Raw genomic sequence first — 27,781 nt, 5'->3', positions numbered from 1 at the left:
CATATATGCAAAGAGAAAGACCTTCATTGTTTACAATTATTATTTTTTTAATACTATGGGGGAATTGGAAACTGCTTGCAGTTCCTGTAAGGTCAGCATTTGCTGTATCAGTTCAGTATTGTCCACATGAATGCTCCTCAGAGGTTCAGGACTTGACTCAGCCCAGGCATTTGCAAATCTTGTTTATGCCACAGGCAAACGCCACTCTGATAGTGCCTGGGATCTCCCCCCAGGCTTCCTACTTGATGCTGAAAAAAGACATTTCATCATCCAGACCATCCACAAGACGCTCCTGACAGCACCTGCCCTTTGGGAGCCTATCCCAGTGCGCAGAGCGAGGTAGCGATTCAAGCCAGTGGCTTGCTGGCACGCTCGCAGTGGACCAGGGCACACTGCTGGGTCTCAGTGACAGGGTGATGCCCCTGTGGTGGTGGCAGCTTTCCACCACCCCTAGACCCCTTTCCTTTTCATGGTCACCCTCCCTCTCCACCAATGGGAGAAGGCAAGGGGAAGGCCATGCCCCTGTCCCCACGGGTATCCCTCATCCCCAAGCTCACGATGCCACGAGAGCATCTTGTGAGAGATGCTCTGGGTGAGCAGGTAGAAGGAGAAGGAGGAGGAATGAAGCATCAAATGAAACCCTCTGGAAGATGTCTGGGGCTTCTCTTGTTTATTGCTCATTGGGATTTTGTTTATTTGCGTGTTTGCTGGTTTTCCCGGCACCTCAGCAGAAAGCACAATGTGGGCTGTCCTCCAGCTGCAGCTGATGGGGCCAGCCCTCTGCAGGAGCCAGGGGAAGGAGGAGGGGAAGGAAGGAGGCTGCTGCTGGTGAAACACAGGCTCCAGCTGCCCAGGACAAGAAGGACCCCCAAGTGAGCCTGGCACAGCAGGCAGTGTCGGCAGGGTTGGGGGGACAGGTGAGGAGAAGGAGGGGGCCTTGCAGCCAGAGTCAGAGAGGCAGGGTGGCATTGCCACCTGGGCACAGGGCTTGGAAGGGGAACTGGTGGCGAGCAGGGTCCATGGAGATCCCCCAGATTCTGCTGGACTCTACTTGCTCTTGCTATTACCCCCTCCCCACTGGCTGACCTACCTCTTGTACCCCAAAAGGAACATCTTGTGGATTGCTGCTGGGAAGCACATCTTTCTTGCCTGAGGGAAACCAACTTTCCCACTGCTATCCCTGTACCTGTAATGTCCCAACCCAGCAATGCCTTGGACGTGCTGGCACGGGCAGATCAATGTCTACACAAGAACTACCCAGTGGGAAGGGTAGACACAGGTGGGGAAACGATGCAGGATGAGACAATAGCAGGAGAAAGGGAGTTTGAGGAAAATAGCTGGAAAGAGAGAGGAACTGAGGTATGGAAGTCAGGCTCAGCTGTATGGAAGAACCAGGAGGGTTGATGAGATGGGAAAGCAGGAACAAGATCAAGAGGTAGACAAGGAGGGACAGTTCTCATAAAGTACTTGGGTGCCAGGAGAAGCACGGGGGCTCTTTTGTCAGTGGATCTGGGAAGGGTATGAAGTACCACTCCTGGTGGTCACACCTCCAGGTGCTAGGATTGCTTCCCTCTGTATCCCACCCACAGCTGCTGCGCACTGGATCACTCCCGGCATCTTAATCAAGTGCAGGCTCAGTGCTAATAAGTGACTTGAAGCAGATCTGTCGTTTCTGGACTTGAGACTGGAGTTAGAAGGCTACGGAGGAGGGTGGTGGGTGGCAGTGAACCAAGAAAGTGAGAAATCAGTGTCCATAAGGATTAAGTTCTTGCAGGAGGCAGAGGAGCCCAGCCCCAGGGAAGGGTGACCTCCAGCTCGGCTGGTCCCTCCTGGAGTAACAGTGACCTCCTGTGGCTGCGGGACTGTCCCAAGGGGCTGCTTATTCCTTCCCTCTGCACCAGTGTTTTGCAAAGCCACACTGGAGCCCTTCAGGGCTCTGGCCACCCCTGGCACAGCTATGGCTGAGATCTCAGAGCCAGGAGGGAAAGACTGATCTGGTGCCTGGCTCCTAAGACCCCTCCGCAGGGCACATCCTGCCCACTGGTGTCTGCTGGGGGGGGACACCAGGAATAGCCGTGGCCCCGGCTTCTTATGGCATTGCCTTCACCATACTGAAGGCAAGGAGACATGGGTCTGTGAGGGCTGTAGGTGGTGGGCAGCAGGATCTGACAGCTCCATCGCTGACCCCATCCTGAGGCGTTCCCCACCAAACATAGACACAACACCAGTGCCCTGCTCTGGGGAACCCAACATCTATGCAGAGGATGGCAGACTTGAGAGGGGACTAAGGCGGGATCATAGTGGCGGAGCTGGTCCATCACCGGCTCACTCACCTCCCTGGTATCGTTGTCCTGGATCAAAGCATACAGAGGCACCACTCGGTTGATCTCCAGCAGAACCGGCATAGGGCTGAGCTGCTCCTTGCCGGGGCGCCGGCACAAATGGCAAGTGGATGGGCAGCGCCCTTTCTCCTCGCAGTGAATCTCCACTCCTGAGATGAGGTGGTCATCAGACAGCATCTGTGCTGTCAGCAGGCCTGAGAGATAGGTGATGAAGGGCATGGATTTCAACTCCTTCTTGTTTCCAAGCTCAGTTGTTTCTGGTTTGGGGAAAGGGAAGAAACCAAACAACATTAAAAAAATTTCAGCACAGTCGTCTTCCCAAACTCAAACTTTGCTGCAGCCAGGATAAATGTGAGTGCTGAAGGCCAGGTGGGAGCAGAAAACCAGAAAGGTCAAGGAAAGAAGGAGAAAAACAGGATTTGCAGGTCACTGCTTGGGAGTGGGTACAAAGTGTGAGCATTTTCAGACAAGCACTTCTAGAGTGACAGAACTGACCATGTTCTCCTTTTTTTTGCAACTTGCATATTCACTTTCTGCACTTCAAAATGAAACAAAACCACCCAAGTGTATCTTCCCTGCCAAAGAGAAACCTCTCCAAAGCGACCAGGTCAAAGAGCTGAGTGCCCTCACCCCCACCCAACACCAGCCCTTTCTAGTCCCTGTTGTCCTTAGCTTTCTCTTTTAGGTGACACATTATCCAGGGCATGGGATGGACCCAAAGAAGGCTGCAGAGACTACATTGTGGGATGTAGTTATCACCCCCTCTTGACAGAGGGGCTAAGCAGGTACCAGAACAAACTCACTGTATGGGGAACAGATGGAAACGTTACCAAAACCAAACTGTCAGCACTTGGCTTTCAGGAAATATTCAGTCCTTTAAAATCCATTGTGAAACTTTCTTGTGGCCTTAACCACAAGGCCATAAACCCAGAGAGCCTTACTTTGTTCTGCCTTCATCCAAGTGCTCACTAAGACAAGGGAAGTATTGCACCTGGTGATACCCAGAGCAAAGGAGACAGGACTCCCATCTTTGTCCTGTACACTTCTATTTAAACTCCTTATCTATAAACACTCCTCTTGGGTTGATCCAAGAAGTAAGGCCCAACTTTCATAACCTGGTGATAGACCTACAGAAGAAAAGCCTTTCTCTACCCTGTGCCCACATGAGGCTCCCAACACCATGAACTGGATGGCTGTTGCCTCCAGCAACAACTTCCCGGTCCCAAGAAGGAGCTGTAGAAGAAGGAGGATTGTCTCAATGCTTGCAGTAACATGTAGCTGATCTGGCAAGGCGCTAGTCAATTAGAAATACAAGTAAACACAGTATTCATTCATGACTCCCAAAGCCCTTCAGGCTAGGGACAGCCCTTCCCTGCTGTCTGGCTGTCAGGGAACACTTCTGTGTGCAGGATCAAAGCTGTCACAGAAAGAACGAGCAAATTCCAACCAACCCGTCTTTCAGTGTAATAAAAGGGGGGCAGTTGCTAAGATAAACTAAAACATGGCTGTGGGGAGATGTCTCAACATCTAGGGAGACAGTGGTGTACGCAGACATGGAAAATGAGAGTTGGAGCTGGTTCTTGGGAGATATAATTTTCTAGAAGAGCAGCTCCAGGCAACCTCAAGTCTCATAAGGGAAAACCATGAAGCCATGACAAACTGTGTGGCTCAGAAAGAGGGAAGCTACCGGAGATACCATGAGCCTCTTCTCACTTCTGGATAAGAGTAACATATTTTAACATTACTACTAAATTACATGTGGAAGAGAAAGAAGATGACAATGCCACTTCCAGGCTAAAAAACTTCTTCACCAGACCTGAAGCAGTGATTTCAGAGATCCTCGATGGGGAAGGAAGCTTTGGAGCCATGCTTTGAGGGACAACATGAACACAGAGCTGAAGAGAAAGTGGAATCAGTTATCTCATGATTGGCAATAGGATATCAAACCTGCCTTCCTGAATCAGTGGCTTTATAGCTAAGAATTAGAGACCACTAGCATCAAATGTCTGGATGTGTCCTTAACACACGCTATGGCTTAGCCTAAGCTTAGCTAAGGCTTGTCTGGAGATGTGGCGCACAGCAAGCCTTTCTAAAAGGTTTTCTGAAAAATCATTGTTCAAATCGCTCATATAGGCTTCCACCAACACCTGGAAGACCTGGAGACAGCCCAGGCTGGATGGGCAGCACGGTCCAGCTGCTAGAGCACCGCTCTGGGAATGCCTCGTGGGAGGCTCTGTTCCAAGCCATCTGCTCTGTGCTTCTCCCCCTGTGTCACCCACCCTCTCCGCATTGAAGCACAGGGCACACAATGCATGGGCACACAGTGCTTGTGGGCTCAAGTGCTCTTCAAGTACAAACAAGCAGTAAGCAGTGGGACAAATAAGCAGGAAGAGAAACCTCCCTTGGTCCTCCTCAGTTACGGTCTGTTTGCAAGGAGCAAGCTGAGGCAAGTAAGGAGCAAAATAAACCTCTGAGTAAGAATTTCCATCTGCAGGACAGTGCTAACTCCAGTCTCCCTGCATTGCCCCATGCTGAGGGACGCCCCCAACTGATGCAGATGTAAGAGCTTAGATTCAAGTGTTTGCATGAACTGCCCCATACAGGAATACAGATGGAGCTCCACGCAGTGGTGTTCCACCAGACACATCACCGTGGGGAAGGAAAGGACACAGCTTCCCGGCAAATGGTGGGCTAGACATGGAGAGCCGTCCCTCAGCATCCACCCGGACAACACAGCCCTTTTAGCAAGCAAAGAAAATGAACATGAGCTCATCCGACATATCCCGCACCACCCGCCACCTCCTTCGTCTGTCGCTCCCAGGAAAGGGCACTCTAGCCGGGGGTGGTGGAGGTGGTGGTTTCAAGAGTTCTCCAAAGGGACTGACATGAAAGTGAGGGTTCCTCCTTCCTCCTGAAGGAAACCCAGATGGAGCAAAGCCCTTTCAGGAGCAGCAGCCGTCAAATGGAGCTACAGAGGGAAAAGCATAGAGGTCTGCAAACAAAGTAGGGTAGAAAACTGTGTGAATAGCACAGCTCCCCTTCCATAGCAGCCATGCACTCAGCAACAGATTAACCACAGAGCCTACTCATGGGACAGTCGTCAGCAGAGCAAACTTCACAGGTAAGGTAGAAACGGCTGTCTGATCCGTGTTCTAACAGTTGAACCCCAGACACTCTGGGGAAAAGGATCACTTTGCAGACCAGCTTCTTGGGGATGTAAGGGGTTACTGTAGCCGAGCTTACTGGTTCAGCCTGCTGGGAAGGGATCCACAGTGTTCCCTTGTACCGAAAAGGTTCTGGGTACAACTCCAAAAGAGGAAAGTGAAATAGGACGTGGCTCAGCAAAAGGAGACAGGCTTCACTGCCAAATTGCCAGCTCTCATCCAGACAAGCACTTGGAAGTCATCAGCACTGGATAGCAATTCCTGGTAGCTTTTGTGGAACGAGCTTTGGGGGCTTAATTACAGTCCTAACAAAATAATCACCCCATTTCTGCTATTAAAACCCGAGAGTGCTAGCTGCACAACCTGCTTGTGAGCCAGCTCCTCCAGAGCAGGGAGAGGCAGCAAGAAGGAACTGCTGCTTCTCATCTGCTTGCTCAGGGGGTAGAAAGCATCAGCTCCAGGTGCCTCATCCCTAGAAAGCTGGTAATTTCCTTGACAGAGACTGTGCTTCCTTCTATTTGCACCCACATCATTCACCACTCACAGCATCTCACAGAGCAGTTATTCAGATCTGGGAGGTATCTTCTCCCAAAACACACTCCTTTACTCCTGGACCTGCCATTGCAACTGTAGCCGAGGGAGAAGGGATCAGGGTCCTTCTATCTCCCTCTCTCCTACATCTGAGCTGAGTTTCAGTTGTCTGCTCAGATGCACACAAGAAGGGGGCTCGGGGGCCAGCCCACATTCCCCACAGCAAACCGGACAGTGAACTGGAGAAACCCCCGCATGCTCCTGGAGGCTCGGTCTGGCTTTTATTACCTAGTTGTTCGTCAGTGCTGAGGCCCAGCTGACTGGCTGCTTCTTGAACAAAAATAGGGGCAGCCCAAGCCTATTCCTGATGAAGTCAAAGGAAGTTTTTGCTGTTGGATTGGAGAGAATCAGAACCAGACCCTGCAACATACCATTGCAATGCCATCTCCAGCTGCCAGCAAAGCCAACAGAAACCCTCCTGTTGTCTTCACGGCAAGCCAGGTCTGGTCCAAAGTAAATCCAGCTTTAGCATTCAGGTCCACATTGCACAAACCCCATGAAGAACTGGATAACCTCCCAGGGCACTCAGATTGCTCTTGCAAAGCCTCCGCTTTGCTCCTAGTGAAGGATTTTGCAGGTGACTGCTACTAGGGTGCTCCAAAGGCCCCGTTCTGGCAGGAGGCTGAGGCTTGGCTGCAGGGGCTGCAGTGCGGCAGCAGCGAGGAGAGAGGGTTTCCTTATCAGCCCTCGCATCTGAACATGCTTTCGCTAATGCTGCTGGCAACTCACTTGAATCCTGGCAACATCTGTTTGGAAGCACAGCGTCGCGGATGTGGTTAGACGCATCACGGCAACTTGTGGGAGTTATTAGTTTGTTTGTTTGTCTGAAATATGTATTTTTAAAAAAAAGAACAACAACACCACAACAAAACAAATAAAATAACAGCCTTCCGCCAAGCGTCAAGCCTTGCGTAAGAAAGGGAGGATGAGCAGCGCAGTGTGCAGAGGTACCGCTCGCCTGCTGGGGTGCCTGGCTCTGTCTCTCTGCTCCACCAGGATTTAATAACCCCACAGTACGAGGTGACTGCCTGCACAGCGTGAAGGGGTCCCTGCTTGGGATGTACCAGTTGCAGATGTGGGGAAATGCTTCCAGCATTACCGGCAGCACCTCCTAGTGCTTGGACAAGAGGGAAGCACGATAACACCACTACTACAACAATAACAAAAGCATAATTACCTAATTCTTTTGTATTGGAGTGCTGTTTTGTCTTGACAGCTCCCAGGAGATGATGGGTTTGCTAGTGGTCCAGCATTTTGTACAGCACCTCTTCCAAAAGATCCCAAGTAATTCCAAAACTGGGAATCACTCCACTTGCCACAAGAATGCAGCCACATCAGGGGTAGGATGTGGTAGCTCTTCAACAGCAGAAATGCTTGGAACAAGGAGAGGAGAAGGCTCTCCAGTTGAAGCCGTAGAGAACGTAGAGAATGAAGAACATCAGGAACAGACCCAGGTAGGGATTCCTTCAGGCTCACCAGGTTAACACCACAGACACCAACTTGCTGCTCAGCTGGGCCTGATTTAGGACCTGGGTTTTGCATTTCATGCAAAGAAGTGGTAATTCTGATCCACCTCCCCTTTACACCACCCTCCAGCTGGACAGACTAGTGCCACCAGGGGCAGGGCAGTGGGGATTTATGGCCAATACACATCTGCTGGCACAGGCTGACCGTTTATTACTTGGCGGAGTAATACCCCATTTGTTGGCAAATACATCGAAAGGGAGTTAGAAAGAAAATCAATAGTTGTGTTTGCCTGAGAATTTCTCTTGCAGTGAGATATTGTCAGTGCGGTAACCAACAGGTCCATGAAGAGTCTGGACAGATTTAATGCCGCGCACTGTTAGTGACGGGCAAACTCAACCTGTGAGGAAGGTGTGGGCGCGATGTCCAGGGGAGCCAGCAGTGCTCCTCTGTCACACGTATCCAGGTCTGCAAGAAGCACGGTGCCAGCCCCGGCTGCTGCCCAGGAAACGCCGTCCCGGCAGCGGCTCAGGCCGGCTGTGCCAAACCGCCACGCAGCCAGTCACACGTGGGCCGGGGCGAGGGGGGGCTCCCCCAGGAACCGCCACCCGACTTTTGGGCAACGCAGCCACCCCCTGGCACAGCACCTCGCGTGGGAAGCCTGGGTGAAGGTGTGACTAAAGCCTGTCCGAAAGGGATGCAGCACACGAGTGCACACACCGGGAGCGTGGACGCTGGGGCTTGCAACAACCAGGGGCGCGCACCCGTGGGACGCCTCCGCCGAGCCCCCCGGAGCAGCCGGAGGGGCGGCGTGGGGTGGCGAGGGGCAGCGTGGGGCTGGCCACGGCGGGGCCACCGCGGGGCATTTGTGGCCACGGCGGTCCGTGAGGACCTGCTGCCCTCTCGTGGCACCGCGGGAGGATGGCTCTCGGGCTGGAGATCCCGCCACCGCTCGCTCTGTCGCTGTCACCCCACGGCCCCCTCCGCCGGGACCTCCGGGGCATCATCCAACAGGGAGCCCCCCGTCTCGGAAAGACGAGCCTGGCAACCCAAATGTGTAACATCTCTGAGTGCCAACACGGGATAATCTCCTGACCACGTCGGTTTGTGACCCCTTTTGTCCCCCCATTATGTTCGGAGGGCTCCACACTGCCAGCTGCCTGCTGCCTCTGCCCCCCCAGCAGCATCCTGCTGAAAACCCCCCTCTCCCTGCTGATGCTCTGCCCGTTGCTCCCAGCCCATTAATCCAACTCAATTAAACACAGACCCTGCAGACTCTTAGTACCCTGACACCCAATTGGAAGGAGCAGGAAGAGCCTCACCACAGTGCTTGTGCTCAGCTGCACCGAGACCCCCACCTGCCCACAGCAGCCCCGCAGCCCTGGGGCTGATCCCGAAGGTACCGGCTGAGAGAATCCCGAGGCAGACCATCTCCTCTGCCCGCAGGTTGGACAGGCAGGCTCTGTGCTAACCCTCAGCGTCAGGTGAGACCTTTACAGACTTTCAAGCCTGTGGCATTAAGAAAATATTTTAGAGACCATTGATAAACCTCTATAAAATAGGACTGTGCAGGCATCATCAGGGAGCTTGCTTTATCAAAGAACTACCTCTGCAGAGCCCTGCACGGTCCCCACTGCCACCCTGCTGCCTGCACTGCCTCCCAGGAGAGCAGCAGAAGCCCTGCTCTATTCATGCAATCACTGGCAGTATCTCAGTGCTCACCCCCCTCCTCCGAGCCACTTCAGCCTCACAAGGGCAGCTCCAGGACCTCTCAGATTGCTGCTGCCACCAGCCATGTGCTGCTCTGTAAGACCCATATTGGCCACTGGCTCCCTCTCTGCTCCAATGCACCCGCACATCCATTTCCCATGGGATGTCTGAGACCTACTGGCGTGGGGCAGCCCCTCGGGACACACCACCCTGCCAGGGGCTCGGGTGACCGGAGTCCTGGGCTGAACAGCCTCCCCCCCCATCCTTCCCTGTCATGGCACATACTCTGACATGCTGGGTAACATTACTGGCTCATCATATCACCTCTAACCAAATCCAGAGTCCTTTGGAGATTTAATGAATCTCCCTCAGATTCATTAAAAGCTTATTTCCTTATTCCTACCATTATTTTTTTTCTCACACTGTTCATTTTTCAGGTATAGGCACCCTTACAAAATCCACCAGACCACTCTGCTTCAATGCTTACGTCCACTTTTATTCACTGGGAAATGCATCAGGGCCTGAAAGAGCATTTCCCTGGTGATGTCAGAAACCAGGATTTTACCCCTTGTGCCCTCCCTGGGCACAGCAATACCCCCAGAAAACCGCTGGTGCTTGCAGGGGGTCCCACTGAGATTTGCTGCTCAGGGCCTGAAGCACGGCACAAAACAGGATACGGTAAATCTCACTCATTTGCTTTTGCAACCCTGATGAGGCTTTACATCTGCTCTCTCTGCCTTTGAGTGCATATGCTGCCCACGTTACTGATCCCTGCTGCTCCTGATCACTGCGTGAATATCGGTCCCTTCCAACTGAACTATTCTTATTCTATTCTATTCTATTCTATTCTATTCTATTCTATTCTATTCTATTCTATTCTATTCTATGCTATGCTATGCTATGCTATGCTATGCTATGCTATGCTATGCTATCCTACCCTACCCTACCCTATCCTACCCTACCCTACCCTACCCTATCCTAGTATTAAAAAGGTAGAAAAAATACCAAAACCGGATGGTGGCAAGAGTTGCTGCATTATGCTAGTGCTTTCTTCAGTGCTGGTTGGTAGCTGCTGGCGCAGGTCAGCAAGCAGCACTGGAAACGTGCTGCAGCTTTTGCTGAAAGTTCTGGGCACAGCCCCACAGCTGCCGGCACAGTGCCGGCTGCGCCGCACGCTGGAGAAACCACCCACAGGGTTTATGGGAAATGGTTAAACCGCAGGCTCATCTCATCTCCTCTCTAGGCAGCGAACTCCTCTGAGCCTCAGGACCTCCACCTGCACATCAGCACGTGAGCAGGGCTGATAGCAGGATGCTGCCTGCACGCTGCTGGCACCAGCGGCACTGCTGGTGGCACTGGAGCAGTGGCATGGCTGGTGGGTGAAGGACATGGCTCCCCTGGACCCGCTTGCCCAGGCCTGGGCTTCTCCCTGCTCCCACAAAGGAAGCCCCAAGCCCTGACATTTCCTAATCTGTGCAGCGCCACAGGGTCACAGTAAAACTGGTCTCTCTGCCATCTGTCAAGCAGTCTCATGATGGCTGAAGTGAAAGCCGAGCTGGAACGGGATCCGTGTTATTGACATCCCTTGCACCAGCACGACCCCAAGAAACGCCAGGGCAGAGCAGAGCCACGGTCCAGTGGCTAAAGCCCTGCCTCTGGCTGCCGCTGCTAGCCTGCAGGCAGCGTGAGAGTCCGTTTGAGGGGCGGAGAGGTCAGAAATAAAGGTTGGAGGGACGAGGTGGAGGAGGGAAGAGGCAGGAGGGAAATGACTGATTCTATGATTAATGACTCCGGTCATTAGCCCAGCGCGGGTGTAAGGGAGATGACATCCTTCACTACCTCCCGGGCGTGAGCAGATGAGGCGAATGACCGGCCAACGCAAGCTCTCCTCTGATCGAGAGCAAACCCTGTAACTGCTCGATTCCCCACAAACTGGTAATTTCCTGCCTGTGCCACAGCAGCTGCACCGACCGCTGGCCACCAGTGCCAGAACTGGGGCCACTGTGGGGAAGGAATTAAATTAACCAGGACGTGCCCTGAGCAAGTCCTTGCGTAAGCGACTGCAGCTGCCTCTCTATCCACTGGCAGTATTTATGCACAGCACCCAATCAACTGATTACATTTGCTATTCTCTACCTAAAAATAGTCCTTTTATTCCTGGGACTCCACAGGCTGCTCCAATGCAGTTTATGAAATGGACCGAGAAAAACAAATTTTCATTAGGTGACGCAAAACCCAAGAGACGCTCCGGACCCCGTCAGAGGGAAGGGCAGGGGGAAGGGGCTGCAGTACCGGCTGATCAGGGAAACGGCACGGAAATAAACCACTGCACGTAATAAAACAAAGCCCGAAATAAAACATGTTTCTGCTTCCTTGTTTTCTTTTCACCTTCCTCGATAGAAACAGCAGCAGCACAAGCGCGGAGGAGGGACCGACCTGGGAACGCCCCACGCGGGCAGGTCCCTGCTCCCGCCGCCCTCACCGATCTTCCCTCCCGCTGGTCGGGACCACCCCGCCGGCCCGGCCCGGCCCGGCCCGGCTCGACTCGGCTCGGCTCCGCCGCCCGCAGCCCCGCGGCCCCGGCCCTTCCCTCCCGGGACTCCCCCTCCCGGGACTCCCCCTCCCGGCATGCTCCGCGGCCCGGCGCACACGTCACGGCGGCGCGGGGCATGCCGGGAGGCGGCGCGCGGCCCGGGAGCGGCGGGCAGGTAGGGCGCGGCCCGGGCCCCGCCGCGGCGCCGCCCCCTGCAGGCGGGCGGGGACCCCTCAGAGCCGCGGGCCCGGGGCTGGGGGGGGGCGGCCGGGCAGCCCCGCCTGGGCCGCGGCGGGGTGGGCGCTGCCGGCCTGTGGGTTCCGCGCTCCCCACCGGTGGGAGCCCCTCGGCGGCCGCGCTGAGGTGGGTCCGCCCCGCCGAGCCCCCTCAGGCCGCGGCCGGTCCGGGCTTTGCCCGGGCACCTGCCCGAAGCCCGCGGAGGCCGCGGCGGCGGGGAGGGCGGGGTTGGTTGCGGAGGGGCGGGCAGGAGCGGGTTCGTCCTGCGGTGAAAACGGCGGTTTGCCCCGACCCGGGCGTCCCGCCGGTCCGTCCGCCGTTAAAGCCGTGTGTCTGCCCGCCGGGAGCCCTCCCGCTGCCCCGGGCCCGCGGCTGCGCTTCGGTCCGCGACATCACCCCGCTCGGGTGCGCGGGCGACACGCGAGAGCGGCCGTGAGCCTCTGCCCCGAGCAGGAGCCCCCGGAGCCGGGCGGGGCGGGGGCGGTTCGCGGCCTGCGGGCGGGGGCTGCCGTAAACGCGGGGGGAAGGAGGCACAAGGCGGGTTGCGCAGCTCTACCCTGTGGTTTTAACTTGTTCCTGACACAAGCTGTGAATTACAAGTGCAACTAGTTGTCTCGCTGCACACGCCAGCTAAAGGCTACAGAGTGAGAAGAAAAACTATGGCAGGAAATTTTTTTGAATATAAGGAAACCAAACTCACATAATTTACAGAGTTTTATAGCTTAATCCTCAGCTGAGGCTTTCTCCAATACTCTGCTCTGCGTCAGAGGAACTGCCTAGGGAGGGACTGATAGGCAAGAACAACTGTTAAGGAAACTTCCATGAAGGCACGACCGAGTGTGAGATAAAGATAAAAGTGCAGCAGTAAAAATAATTTCACATTACTAAGGCACATGCTGACATTCTGATAAAAGAGGTTTATACATGAAAAGAATGCTTACAAATCATCTTTCTAAAAACCCAACCTAACTTAAAACTAAACAAAATCCCTCTGCCACTGTTCTTCAGTGAAAATACTTATTGTAAAGGTGGCTTTTTATGTAAATCTCTGGTGTATCTGGTGTCTGTGCTGCTCCCTCATCCTTCCCTAAGCAAGTCTTTTGACATATTTCCAAGGAAAATAAGAATAACGGATCTGATATCCTGTGTTTCATTTTTAAAAATCGTTTTAAAATACAGATTTTTTTATCCCTCAGAGGAAGGGAAGAAGAAACAGTGCCTAGTTTGCTGCTTCCCTGGCTGACATACAGCTAAGAAGAAAAGGGAAGCGTATTCAGTGCCAGCGGCGGTGAGTGCCTGGACTGCGCCCGGGGGCTGGGGATGTGACGCTCCTCCTGCCATCGTGGAGACGAGGATCAGATCCCAGCTTGGTACTTGGAGATTCTGCTACACCACTGAATTCCTTCCTGAAATATGGGCTTTAAAGGACTGTGAAATGCAGCTGATAAATTACAATGATTTTTTTTCATTCTCTGTATGAACATACAGAACTTTTCTTCATTGCAGTTGTATTCTCCCACTTGAGCAAACGGCAGACTGAAATACCGTGAACCTTTCTGTCTGAAACGCTCCCGAGGATGAAGCAGGCAAACCCAGCAGGGAAGCCAGAGCACTGCATGCATGCAGCCATTATTCAGAAAAAGCTGGCTGTTCACATCCCTCTGTGACTGTCTCTTAATTTTAAAGACTAACTACTTCTTTCTCCTCCCCTCCCCCTAGAAGAAATGTTTTCTTCCCCATTTCTTTTAATGGCCAAGCAATGCAATAGCAAAGGTATTGAAACCCAGTCTACTGAATAATAACTTAATGATGTGAACCCTGTTCTGTTCCTTTTGAATGGATGGCTGCTTCAGCGAAGAGAGCTGCTGGGATCTGCTCCCCACTGTGAGCGATGTGAGGACGGAGAAACCTGGATTGAAGCTGAACGGCAACCAGAGTGGTATAAAACTGAACCAGAATACAAGAACGCTGCAAGACTGTAAAATAAGGAGAAATTATATGCAATTAAGCTAAGTTCAAGAACTAACAGTGAACACTTGTAGTATATATTAACGAATGTTTGGAGTTGTCTGTTAACTCCATTACTGCAAATACCTGCTCGAACACTGCTGCGTCGAGCTGTGTTTAATTTGCATGCTGAAGCATGATGCAGCATGGCAGAGGTTAATGAAATACACTGGCGTAAAATCTTTGCTCTGTGTTTTCAGTATGTACAGTCACTCCCAGAACGAGTGGAAGCTGACAAATCATTCCTTCTGGTTTCACTTTCTGGCAAATGCATGAAACCTTGAAAATTTATTTTGGCTATCTGGAAAAGCAGAGTAAAGCAACCACATTTAGCGCGTTTGTATCTGATGTCACATCTGAATGCAGGTCTCCAGAGGTGATATATTAATGTCCTAAAGCGTTGCACCATCTGGTTCCTCTTTTGATGCACAACATTTTGAATGCTTGGTTTAATCTCCCTGGGTTTCAGTAAATTATGTAAACTCGGAGGCTTGGCAGCGGGAGATGGGCACCATGAGGAGATGATTCAGTCATCAATATCTATTGGGCTTCCTTATTGCTGCCATTACACTTCTTTCAGTTCTACTTATAAATTTTGCAAGTGAATAATCATTGCAGTAGGAGCTGCAAGTTAGTTGTGGAATTTGCCCACTCTGACATTAGCTATGACTAATCCATCCTTTCCAAACGTGGAAAAGCTAACTGGGCTTCTCTTTTCCAGGGCTGGGTGATAAATCAGAAATAAATTGTGTGTATGTGTAACTGCTGGTGATAACATAAATCATTTCTTTTTTTCTTTCTGGACAGAATTGGAACACCTTGGAATAGATGTGAGTACAAGACTTTGTACCAGCTAGAGCTGCCTTGGAAAGCCATGGCTGCCGCTCCTCACCTCAACTCGGATGCGCTGCGAGAGGTTCTGGAATGCCCCATTTGCATGGAGTCCTTCACTGAGGAGCACCTGAGACCCAAGCTCTTACACTGCGGCCACACCATCTGCAAGCAGTGCTTGGAGAAACTCCTAGCAAACAGCATTAATGGGATACGCTGCCCCTTTTGCAGCAAAATCACACGGATCACAAGCCTAGCTCAGCTGACTGACAATCTTACTGTGCTGAAGATCATAGACACTGCGGGACTGGGGGAAGTGGTGGGTCTTCTCATGTGCAAGGTCTGTGGGAGAAGGTTGCCGAGACACTTTTGCAAGAGCTGTAGCTTGGTTTTATGTGAGCCGTGCAAGGAGACATCGCACATGCCCCAAGGACATAGAGTCATTGCTATCAAAGAGGCTGCTGAAGAGCGTAGGAGGGAATTTGGGACGAGGCTTGCCAGACTTCGGGAGCTCATGGGTGATCTGCAGAAAAGAAAAGCATCTCTGGAGGGTGTTTCGAGAGATCTGCAATCTAGATACAAAGCAGTTCTGCAAGATTACAGCAAAGAAGAGCGCAAGATCCAGGAAGAACTGGCCAGGTCACGCAAGTTCTTCACCACCTCTTTGTCTGAAGTGGAAAAGGTCAATAATCAGGTAATGGAGGAGCAAGCGTATCTGCTGAACTTAGCAGAAGTGCAGATAATGTCTCGCTGTGACTATTTCCTTGCCAAAATAAAGCAGGGAGATATAGCTCTCTTGGAGGAGGCAGCAGACGAGGAAGAACCAGAACTGACAAACAGTCTCCCAAGGGAGCTGACTCTCCAAGAGGTTGAACTCCTTAAGGTGAGCCACGTGGGACCACTGCAGATCGGGCAGGTGGTGAAGAAACCCCGAACTGTTAACATAGAGGAAACGCTGATGGAAACTGCAGCATCCTCATCAGCATTGTTTAGGGAGCCTGACCTGGTGCAAGAAGAGGCCAGCTGCACACCGAATTCCTCACCAGCCAAGCCACGGATGCCTGAAGCAGCCACGAGCATCCAGCAGTGTCACTTCATCAAGAAGATGGGCTCCAAGGGCAGCCTGCCAGGGATGTTTAACCTCCCCGTCAGCCTACACGTCACCCTGCAAGGCGAGGTGCTTGTGGCAGACCGAGGCAATTTCCGGATCCAGGTTTTCACTCGCAAGGGCTTTCTGAAGGAGATTCGCCGGAGCCCTAGTGGAATTGATAGCTTTGTACTGAGTTTCCTTGGAGCAGACTTGCCCAATCTGACTCCCCTTTCTGTCACCATGAACTGCCACGGCCTGATAGGTGTGACTGACAGCTACGATAACTCTGTCAAGGTCTACACCATGGATGGCCATTGCGTGGCATGTCACCGGAGCCAGCTGAGCAAGCCCTGGGGCATCGCCGCTCTGCCTTCCGGGCAGTTTGTAGTGACCGACGTGGAAGGGGGCAAACTCTGGTGTTTCACGGTGGACCGCGGCGTGGGGGTGGTGAAGTACAGTTGCTTATGTAGCGCAGTGCGCCCAAAGTTCGTCACCTGCGATGCTGAGGGGACCATATACTTTACTCAAGGGCTGGGGCTTAACCTGGAGAACCGGCAGTACGAACACCATTTAGAAGGAGGCTTTTCAATTGGCTCCGTTGGCCCTGATGGACAGCTGGGACGCCAGATTAGCCACTTCTTCTCTGAGAATGAGGATTTCAGGTGCATTGCTGGGATGTGCGTCGATGCCAGGGGAGACCTCATTGTTGCTGACAGCAGCCGTAAAGAAATCCTGCATTTTCCTAAAGGAGGTGGCTATAATATCTTAATCCGGGAAGGACTCACCTGTCCCATCGGTATCGCCATTACTCCCAAAGGGCAGCTGCTGGTGCTGGACTGTTGGGATCATTGCATTAAGGTCTACAGTTACCATCTGAGAAGATATTCCACTCCTTAAAGGCATGTCTTTAGGGAAAGCCTCTTTTGGCAGCAGAGATTCTTCCAGCCTCTAATCTGTCAGGAAGTGGTGAGTGGTGTCAGGCGTTCGGGAAGATTGTGCTGTAACTGAAGGAGGTTTGGCACAGAGGCCATCATGCTTTGTGTTTAGAAACAAAATAGCTTACGTGGTGGTGGTGGTCTGCTTTTTCTTCTTCTTTACATAAAATCCATACAGTAAAAAAGAACAAGCATGAGTGAAAGGATCCATCCTTCTGGAGTATTGGTTCCTTCCTAAATGACTGGTCACTCCATAAACCTTCTCCTTTTGCCACATCTCCTAGATTTCCAGCTTCAACTGTTGTATCTTTCTTTGTGCCATAAACACTGACTGACTGCTCTAAATCATCTTCCCTTGGAGGACTAGAGAGGCAATCCTCTTCTTGCTGTGGTACTCACAAGGAACCGGGTAGCAGTTGTCTGGGCAACTACTAGAGAAAGCAATTTCTGATTGCAGCACTGCATAAAACGAAATAGCCCTCTTAAACTGCACAGAGATGGAGCTTTACTTTCAAACTGACAAGGGAGGGTTTTCTCTCTCCATTTTTCTGGTATTCAGGAGATCGCCCCTGTCGTGCCATTTGTGAACCGTGTCTGTTCAGTGTGAAGTGAGTACTGTGCAATCATGGGAGACCAAGCTGAGCCAGAAAACTTCCCTCTGATGGCAACAGGGCTTTTATTGTACTACTAGGAGTTCTGCTAGGTAGAAGGGGGTAAAAAGGGAGGGGGCTGGAGGAAAAAAAGAAGAGGGGAAACCTATGGTTGATACTTGCTGTTGTTTTATTATTAAATGTATCCTGAAAACTGTCTTTGGAAGGTACGTCTGGTATCTAGAGCTTCAGGGGGAGGGGGGAAGGGCTGGAAGAGTCAGACTGGGAGGTTGTAGTAAATGAGATTAAATGCAGCATATTGTACATTCACCTGCACTTCACTATTCTGCATTCCAGGCCATTGCGTTTAGCGATAGGTTTCCACTCATCTGCACTTTGTCTGTGCAAGCTACTGCTGAGATGGGGGGGGGGGGGGGGGGGGAACTTTCACTTTTATTTTAATACTTGGAAGCACGTCCATCGGTGCATTGCCTTTTTTTCCCTTGCACAGCAAAACACTACATTCCTCAGATTTTTTTTTCACAGCACCAGCAGGCACCAGAGTTCATGTTCATCACGGCTTTAGGCCAAATGAAGCACAAAACTGCAGCTGTGTGAACCAAGGCCCCCACAGTGCTACTCTCCTGGCTGATAAATGTGTACCTCAGTGTGGTGCTGCTCGCCTAGAATAGTTTATTGAAGGAAAGATGCATTTAAATAGGGCACAGTGGTAGCATGTTAATCTGCCTCAAATAATAGTTACACTGCAGTGCATTTATTTGTTGCTATCAACAACGTAGTTGCAAATTTTGGGGCACGACAGACAACATAAAAGCTGATTTTATGGTGGCTGCCGTGCTACAGCAAATTGTTAGCTACTTGTGCTACATGTATGCAACAGGTGATTTTTTTTTTTTTAAGCTCCCATCTATATTCCCCTATTGAAACAGCAAAGTAAAATAGGCTTCAGCGCCGCTGCTGCTCTGGCCACTTGTTTGGCAGTTAGAGGGTTTGCAGAAGAAACGTTGGGAGCAGATTTTGGTGATGGTTTTTTTGTTGTTTTGTTTTTTTTTTTCTCTCCCTCTTCTGCTCAGCCAAAGCACTGAAGAGGGCCAGCACAACAAACACCCAGCTGTGTGATGGAGGTGCCCCTCCATCACGGCTACTTCTGATTTCTCTCGCTAGAGTTTGCTGAGAAAAGCTTGCAGAGAAGGGAGTAGGAGCTAAGACTCTAGCACAGGTGCTGAGGGACCCCAAGGGAACTGAACCCCCCCCCTTCCTCCTGAGCTGCTCCGTGTGTTTACCAAGGCCACCAACTTGCACATTATTATTTACATTCTCTGCTTCTCTTTTTTGGGTGGGAGGGGGCAGTCGCCTAAGGTCTGTAACAGCAATTTGGGGAGCCAATCTCATCTTGTGTTTATGTTTTGGGGAGATGATGACTATTACTGGGCCCTTCTGCAGTTAATTACATTGTAACTCAAGGCATTTTTTCCAGTATTATGGTAATAGCAGTTCCTCTCCTACTGATCTCTTTTAAACATTTCTGCTGTTTTTAAGAACTGCTCCAAGCAGGAAGCTACCATGGACCTGAATAATTGAAGCAATATTATCTATGATAATATGTACCTCTGTCATTTTCTGTTCCAATGAATTTATTTTTTTTTGCAATAAACATCACACTACTAGCAATAACATTTCCTGGAGTGCTTGAAGGGACATAAAAGCTGGTCCAGTAAACTGAGCAGTTGGTTACCCCAGCCTGTTCCTGGTTACACAGTTCAAACAAAGCGTCTGTCATCTGCTTCGCACTCAGATTCAAGAAAAATAACACTACCCTGCGATGCACTGGTGGGCCAGGACACTGCGATCGGCGCCTGGGGGTGTGTGTCGCCTGCAGCTTTTCTAGTTTTGGGTTTCAGGCAGAAAAGGGAAAAAGAAAACCTGCTGTCCCTCGCCTGGGGTACGCATGTCCCCTGACAAAACTCGACAGTGACTGCGAGATGATTTTGCAGAGCTCTATTTCTTGCTGTGGTGCCCCCACACAATGTTGTAATCGTCTGCCAAACAAGATGAAATGGAGTAATTAAGGACTGTGATGAAATAGTTTGGCTTCTGCTCTCTACCTGGAGAAAGAGTTTGTCTGGTTATACGTATGTGTTTGGTTTTTAAAGATTGTGTAATAAAGGAAAAATTGATCCAATTAAAAGCACATTGCAGCAAACGACTCATTTTCTTATTAAAAACACTTCATCTCCTCCCTTTGGTGGCAGATTGGATTTTATGGCCAGTGGGGATTAGACTTGGGAACACGATGACTTTGAGACCCCTTTTATGCCATCAGGTTACAGAGGATAAATCTGATCTCCTTGGCAGGTCTCATGTAACTTTATCTGACACTTCCCTACCCACCTCATAAACAAATAGTAGAGTTTCGTGTCTTAAGTCACACTGATACTCCCACAAGGGCAATATCTTACTTTTCACTGTAGCTGATACCTGATGTTTTAAAGGTCTGGCCCAAATTCACTGGCACTGAGCGCTCGGTAACGGGATGTGGAAGCCTGGCTGAAGGCTGCAGCACCCACGTCCCAGGCTCGTCGAGGGCTTTCTGGCTCGGCTCTGCCCTGCTGAGAGGTGATGTATTTTCTGGGGCTGGTAGGAGGGCTGCTGTGAGGCTTCACCTATTATTCTGGATCGTTCTGATAAATGCTGCAAAAAATCCTATTAGAAACAATGTATTTAGGTGGAGCCAAGGGAGAGCTCAGCAGTTTGCCGCTCGGCATTCAAAGGTATCAGTACGTCAGCAGCATGTGCAGGTCCTCCCCTGGTCCTGCTACCCAGCTGGGTTTGCTGATCTGGGTGAGGGCTTTTATCACTTGGCCTCATCTCAGATGACATGAAGCAGCTCTTTAAACAGATACGAGCTGCTGGTTTATCAAACGTATACGATCCTTGCAGAACAACTGCCGTGCTGGTGCTGTTAGATTTACCCTGCCGTTTTACAAGAAGATAGGATTTCTTAGGGCAGCGGCAACTAAGCCGCCAACATTTGTTCTGGGCAGCAACCGACAGCCAGGGTTTCTAAAGGGACGAGGGGGAGAGCCTGTTTCTTAATCAAAGGGGGCAGAGCTACAAAAGTAAAAATAAAGCCAGATGCTTTGAGCCTTTTCTATTGTATAGCTTAAGTGATTTTTCTGGGTCATTACTCAATGAGAGGATTTAAAGTTATTTCATTTTGCACAACTAATTACTCTACTTGCCTGGCAATTTTGGATTACAATGAGCAGTGCATAAGGTCATTTAGCAGACTGAGTCACAGCACATATTTTAGTCTAAACTAAATTTCACGGCAACCAGCTAGATTGTTTTTTCCTCCTTTGAACAAAATGTCAAAATCTAAGGTTTTGAAATAAATATAATGACATAAACCACGAGCAAGTAAGAGTGTTACAAAGATAATAGAGTGGTTGTTTATAGGAACAGATCTCAAGGACTGGGAAATTCCATATGCTTTACTTCTGACCAAGCAGGTACAAGGGAAAGTTATTATCTCATTTAATAGATGCAAAGCTTGCCTTACAGCTTTCTTAATGCACCTGATTGTGTCTAGGAAATGAAAACAAAAGGTTCCTGTGGACTAGTTCGATCTTAATTGTGTTAAAGCAGTATCAGACCTGAAGGGAGATGAATGAGACCTTGAGAGACAGAAGGGATCCACAGACCCTACTCAGAAGAATATGAACTGCTATTTTAGCAGAGCTTGAGGCTGTATCCTTAATGCGGCTTGTATTTTTGGAGATCTTTTGTCTAAACTGCTGAGATCACAAGAAAGCACGAAAACTGTAACCTCCTAAAGGTAAATACAACCAATGACATATGGTCCAAGAGAAGAGCAGCAAGTATCAGAGAGGCTGGTGGTCAAAAACCTGAGGGAGTGTGATGGGACGTGTCAGGGCACAGCCCCTCCATGGACTATTTTAATAAATGATCTGTTACTGAGAGGGAACATCTTTCACAATTGTAGCAGCCACTTTCAAAGCTCAGCTTGTGGAGTGCCCAGCGTGGCTGGGTAACCTCAGCCAAGGAACCTCTTTCTAGAGATCTTAGGAAATGCAAGAAAAACAGACAATTCACTCAGTGCAGGCATAAAGCACTACTTCAACCTAGCAGCTGGGTAGTGAAACCCTCTGAATCTGCTCCAGCCTTGCAGATCAGCACCCTTCCCGCTCCCCAGCCGCACATCTCCCAGGTCCTTGGTGGCAAGGGAGCGGAGCTCCACACGCCTGTGTGCTGTTCCACGGCAGCATGCCACTGGCACACCGTTTCTTTTTCCAACTTCTCCCAGCTGGAGAACAAAGGTCTCCCACAGCGAGGCTCAGCTATTCTGCACCATGTGAAGGGAAAGTTGTCACTCAAATGCTTGACAAGATGAGACCCTCCGTGTTACTGCTGATAATGTCTCCATTTTCTCTTAAGTGCCAGAGCACTTACAGACATTTGTTCTGCATTTTGTGTATCACAGTGGGAATGAGCAAGCTAGGACAGCTCTTGGGGAAATCCCACTGGGGCTGTCAGTTTTGCCATCAGAAGAGCAGCTCTTCCCTTCCCCTACCCAAGCTCTCCTCCTCCTCCTCGTCCAGCCAGACCAAACGGCCACAGAGCAACCAGTCTCTGACAGACCTTTAGCAGGGACTGAAGCAGTCCCTAGCAGGTGGATTTGTTGGATGGAGGGATTGCTCTCTTTCCTCCTGTACATTTTGTGACTGTCTTTGTGGTGAGTTGACCCCCAGCCTCTACCTCCAGTTTTATCGCTGATAAGTGATGTGGAATAGCCCGATTTGGGTCAGCAGTGCTGGCTGTGTCCCTTCCCAACAGCTTGCTCACCCCAACCTACTTGCTTCAGGGACAGAGTGGGAAAGAGAGGAAGCCTGGATGCTGTGCAAGCACTGCTCAGCAGCATCCAACACACTGGGGTGTTATCAACACTGGTTTAGCCACAGATCCAAAGCACAGCACCCCAGGGGCTGCGACAAAGCCAGTTCACTCCATCCCGGCCAGACCCACCACATTCTTACACACAACTGGAGGTGGCTGAGGGCATAACGTTTGGTCCAGCTGCCAAATGAAGATGCTCACACCACTGGTACGAACATAATCAGCTGCCATCAGTGTTAAATGCTGGCTTTAAGGGGAAAGGAAACTGATGTGGGCTCCCGCGGGTGGCACAGATCAGTGGCCAGGTTGATTTCAAGGTCCCTACTTGGATGCCACTCTGATGAGTTAAAGCACTGCTTCGCTGCACAGAGCCAGAGCAAGAAGCCCAAAACAGGGGCTTTTAATCACTCTGCATGACAGAAAATTGGGGTTTGATTGTCTTTGCTCTTGGGCTAATACAGACACTGGGGGTGAGCCTGGGTGATGTTTCCACGCCTGCCCTGGAAGGAGCACAGTCCTCGGTGTGCCGCAGCCATGCAGGCAGGCAGCACACCTCCGTGCCTCTCTGCTGCTCTCATTTACAGGATTCACTCCTGCAAATCCTTAAGAACAAGGGCAGGAGGCTCCCTCACCTTCCCCCAGCACACAGCTTATCTACTTGCAGGAGGAAGGGGAACATTTTGCCCTTCTACAGGCAGAGCAGCCTGCAAACGTGGGCGATGCCTGCAGCCCGCCCAGCCCGGCAGGGTGGTGGGTCCAGGCAGCGAGAAGGCACCAACTTTCTGCTGCTCCCGGCGAGAGCTGGATCGCTTTCTCCTCCGTTTGGCTGAAGGCAGAGCTCTGCAGACACCAACCCACGTCATGGGCGGCTGTGTCGGCTGCGAGCGCGGCGTTTGGGCTGCTCCAGCCTCGGCAGAGAGCCAGCGCCTGGCCCGGCACTTTACAAGGAGTCCGGCTGCCAGCGGCGCAGTCTCTTCTTCGAGACCATGTTTTCAATTAGGGCTTGACACGCAGATTGTGCATTTTATTGGCGGAGGCCTCCTCCTGAGGCCTGCCGATTGATTTATGAAGTTGATTAAAATATTAAAATAATTCTGTGCGATGCTGAAAACAGGCTGCAATGTGCATTTTTATCATATTTGGTGCCGTTCCAATTAGCCCGAGACTCTCCTCTCCCCCTCCTCTTCTGACCTGCTTTGTTCACTAACAAATTATGGTTATCCTGCCCTTACTTTTGTATTTATTAGAGATGATGCATATGTGCGCTCTCTGAGCAGTTCCGAAACGGGCTGGCTAACAGCGGGAAGCCCGGCAGGCCAGAGCTGTTTCTGAGTGGAGAAGGCATCCAGAACAGTCTATCTGGAACTATTTATTCCAGTCCTCCTTATGTCACTGGCAAAATGAGGGTAAATCAGTGGGGAAGATAGGAATAAAATCCGTCTACCATAAACAGCAAGCTCTTTCTCTTAGCTAACTGGGGTTTCTCCAGGAGAGAGCCCTGGATTTCCCATGACACCTTCTTCTCTGTCCACAAAGCTGATCTCCCCTGGTATCGCCAAGAGCCCTGAACATCCTTGATGTCCTTCCAAGAGCATATTCTGGCCTTCCAAGAGCTAAGTACAACATTCATCCCCTCTGCAGTACTGACAGCCCCAAAGTTCAACCTCACCAACCCCACCAGCTACCAACGTCACAGATGGAGCCACGTACAAAGAACAAGGCCAGAGCCAGCACCCCACAGCCAAATGCTGCATGGTCAGGAATTCAGTGCTTATGTCCAAGGACATCCATGCAAAACCTCCAGGGACCCCTGGGGTCCCATAAACACTTTGGTGCTTTGTCGGTGGTGGGAAAGGATGCCCTGGATTCCCCAGCATGCTGGGGCAGCCCTGCAAGCAGCACGGGAGGGGCACAGCTCCAGGGGTGCGTGCGGGAGCTGGGTGGGGAGCGAGGGAGCCCGCCTCGGTCAGCTGCATACCATGGACTAAAAAGGAAATTATTTTCTCAGTGAGGAACTGCTCGCCTTCAGGCCCTGTGCCACCACAGGGCTTTGTGGTTGAGCTCCAGGGCGAACCACTGCCCCTGGCCAGGGGGAAGGTGGGGGCTCAGAAATGGGAGATATTTCACCACCGGATCAAGCGTTACCACCATTCATCTCCCATCTGGCCCCCAAGACTGTGAGACAGTGGCGATGCTCACGCCAGGCCCAGACTGCAGCATCCACCTCTCGTTCCCACCCAGCATCTCAGAAGAAACCCTGTGTCTGCAGCAACAGCACTTGGACCGTGGAGCCACTCCGGGTCTGTTCCCCAGTGACACGTTTGCCTGGGGACTGCAGGGAGTGTGCCCCGGTGATGAATTAACATCACAAGCATGTAAACAACACACCTCCACGACGCTTTGTCCTGCTAAACAGGGGCATTGCTACAGCAAGCTTCATTTATCACTATTTAAAACCCAAACAAACGAGTACAGGGTGTTATAAATACACTTACAAGACGAGTTCGAGTGCGCTGGGAAGGCGGAGGGAAAAAAATGAGCAGAAAGGAACAGAGGCGGCGGGCAGGAGCACACCTCTGTCCGCTGGCTCACATGAAGTGAGGCTGCTCTCGGCAGCGCCTGCGGGGCAGGATGCAAGTGCCTTGATGGCCTCCGTTACCATCAGCCCTACGACAGGCCCTATGAAACACCACAGATGTTTTTCAACAGAAAAATATCAGAGCCAGGAATATCCCCAGCTCCCTGGAGGAGAGAGATGAATTGGCAAATGGAAGGCTACAGCGATAAGGGAGTTTTTATAAACATAACCTAATTGTATTACTTCAAAGTCCTGAAGTTTATTGCCCTGTTTAATGATGTGTCTCGTTATTTATGGTGTAGCACAATGAGTCTGCTATTGATTTAATACACTTCCTTAAAGACTGTCATTGTCACAAGCAATAAAAAGAAGCCATTCTGAGACCGCTCAATTATGTCACATCTCCATCACCCGACCCCGAGCACCCCCGGCATGTGGAGCCCACCACAGTGGGGCAGGGGGCTGGTGGTGAAGTAGGTCACCCCGGGCAAGGAGGGACCCAGAGTGCAGCAGCTGGGGCAGGAGCAGGCAGGATGGGTTCCCTGGCTCAGGGATGCTGCCCACAGACACGTGTCACCATCTCCTGCACCAGTTTGGTACAAGTCTGCTGGCTGCACCCACTCACCAGCATGGTGACGGTGTATGCATGGGGAAGAGAGGGTGATGGAAAACAGCACGAATGATAACCAGCAGTTGTGCCCCTGCCCGTTCCCGCTGCCCTCCTCACCTTTCTGGTACTGCAGCCAGAGCTGCTGCTGGACCTTCTTGCTGGGGAAGTGGATGGTGCAGCTGAACTCGGAGCCGTACAGTGCCTCTGCGATGTAGTGGGAACCAAACTGCTGGATGAAGGAGAGCAGCTCCTCCCGGCTGCTGTCCTTGTTCAGGATCTTCAGGATGTTTGCGAAGCCTGTGGGAGGGAGGCAGGGATCAGCAGGTTGGCCAGCCTGGGCTGCCAGCCACAGCCCGTTGGGAAGAAGACCCACAAGATCCCCTGCCTGAGACATACAAGTCCCCCTGTGGGTGCAAAGTGCAGTTCCTCCTCTCTTGACTCCAGGGTCTACATGATCCTTTGGAATCCACAACCTGCTATCTACCCCAGGCTGTAGTTCTGTCATCCTTCTATGGTTCCTCTCCCTAAAAGACTTCTCCAATCTCCAGGTATGCACGCACACACACACCCAAACACCCTCCCACCAGCTCTGACCTGTTTTTCAGGCTGCTGGGACAGCATCAACAGTCCCCCCAGAGCATGTGCTTGGCCTTTGCTTTGCTGGAACCATAACTAGATATGTTCTCCTGGTATAAGGACAAATTTATTACAGATTGCACTGCAGACGATCCCCAGTATCCTTCACAACTGGTAACTGTTTTTAGGAAAGCTGGAGATAGCCCTGAGGTGCTGCTCTGTGGGTGCACAAGGGTCTGGGACATCTCTTGAGCAGTGCCCTGCAGTGCCTGTGCAGACAGAGGGGACTGCTGGCACGGGACATGGACCCCTCACTGCTCTACGGAGATGAAGTATCATGGAGGCATTGGTGACTACACAGCACCTTGGCATCATTTAATGCTGGCTGATATCATCGTTCTGGCTCAGTGGTGGAACTGAAAACATACTGCAAGAAAATACGTCATAACTGTTACCAAAATGAGGTTATCTGGCTGGTTGGTTGGTTATTGAAAGAGAAGGTTGGTTTAATAAAAAAATAGAAGAATTCATTTTGAGCTCAACCTAAGTATTTCGTTCAGCTCCGAGCAGGTTATTTCATCCTGGGGCTGTGCAGCCTGTCTGCACTAAATCTTTTTTTTTCTTTCTCCATTCGAAAACAGGTTGATTTTTAAATAAAAAATGCTGTTTTGAAATGAAAAGGCAAAACATTTCAGGTCGCAACAAAATGTTTCAGCATTTCTGAAACAAAGTGTGTAGCTATGAAAATGTGGAAGTGAAATGTTTTGACGTTTGCAGGATCCTCCCGCCCACCCCTTCTTCATCTGCGACTCCCTGCTTTATATGACCCGCATTTACAAGCACTTTGGGTCCTTTTGAAACTACATTTTTTCAATAACTTCTTGGGTTTTGTACATACACATACACACAGACCCCCCCACATAAATCCTCCCCGCAGTGTTGCCTCTTAGCTTGATCCTGGCTCTGACTTCAGCTTTTGGCTTGTGCGACTGAGCTGCACAAACTCCCTGCTTCAGTTTCCCCCCTGTAAAAAGGAGAAAAATCTTTCTGCCTGCCTCTGCAGCAGTGCTGGGAGTGCCAGTTACTGCTTGAGCAGAGCCTGGAGGTGGGAAATGCTGGTGAGATGCTCGGCACAGCTGTGCCTTGGGGCAGAAGACCACCACCCACCCACCCGACCACGTAGGCACGCATCTCCCTGCCGCTAGAAGCCCTCACCTGCAGAGAGGGTGATGGAGCTGAGCTTCACCCTGTAGAGGTTGCTCCTGACCCTCCAGTGCTGCACCATGGGGTAGCCCATCGCCTCGTCGTACTTGATATCCCCTGCAAAGGAAGAGCTGGTGCTCAGCCCCTGCCGACACGGCAGTCACGATCCGGGAAAGGCTTTTACACTCACACGGAGCAATTGCTTTGCTACAAGCCACCGGGGTGAGAAACGGGATGGTAGCAGGGATGGTGACTTCCTCCGGCGGTCACACCATGGGGCCCCCGGGCGGCTGGCAGGACCAGCACTGGGATGGCTGCGGCTGCCCGGAGCTCGCAGGGAGGGGGGACCTGCCTTGCTGTACTGGGGAGGACGCGCGCAGCC

At 51.3% G+C, this 27,781-nt stretch overlaps 2 protein-coding genes across 11 annotated transcripts in view; one reads left to right on the top strand and one right to left on the bottom strand.

Moving 5' to 3' along the window:
* ASTN2 (astrotactin 2) overlaps positions 1-27,781 on the bottom strand; it is a 360,934-nt gene that overhangs the window by 103,293 nt on the left and 229,860 nt on the right. For 5 of the 6 annotated variants that reach the window (XM_074924050.1, XM_074924051.1, XM_074924049.1 and 2 more), the window contains 3 exons: positions 27,412-27,516; positions 25,738-25,917; positions 2,334-2,599 (listed from right to left, as the gene is read on the bottom strand). In XM_074924050.1, coding sequence (XP_074780151.1) covers positions 2,334-2,599; positions 25,738-25,917; positions 27,412-27,516 — 551 coding nt within the window. Of the gene's footprint in view, positions 1-2,333; positions 2,600-7,274; positions 7,346-25,737; positions 25,918-27,411; positions 27,517-27,781 lie in introns of those variants that run through there. The other variant, XM_074924055.1, reaches the window with a different exon arrangement.
* On the top strand, positions 11,928-17,930 carry TRIM32 (tripartite motif containing 32). Of its 5 annotated transcripts, XM_074924060.1 has the most exons (3): positions 12,150-12,167; positions 13,238-13,814; positions 14,856-17,930. In XM_074924060.1, exon 3 carries the CDS (start codon positions 14,923-14,925, stop codon positions 16,864-16,866), a length of 1,944 nt encoding a protein of 647 aa, XP_074780161.1. In that variant the 5' UTR covers positions 12,150-12,167; positions 13,238-13,814; positions 14,856-14,922; the 3' UTR covers positions 16,867-17,930. The 5 variants fall into 5 exon arrangements, with proteins under 5 accessions (XP_074780158.1, XP_074780160.1, XP_074780161.1 ...); XM_074924057.1 differs by lacking the exons at positions 12,150-12,167; positions 13,238-13,814 and adding an exon at positions 11,928-11,979; XM_074924059.1 differs by lacking the exon at positions 13,238-13,814 and having other exon boundaries at positions 12,072-12,167.

Source organism: Athene noctua, chromosome 20 (genome assembly GCF_965140245.1).
Source record: "Athene noctua chromosome 20, bAthNoc1.hap1.1, whole genome shotgun sequence".
NCBI lineage: Eukaryota > Metazoa > Chordata > Aves > Strigiformes > Strigidae > Athene > Athene noctua.
The sequence above is the reverse complement of the archived record's forward strand: the minus strand, read 5'-3'. Positions and strand labels throughout refer to the sequence as shown.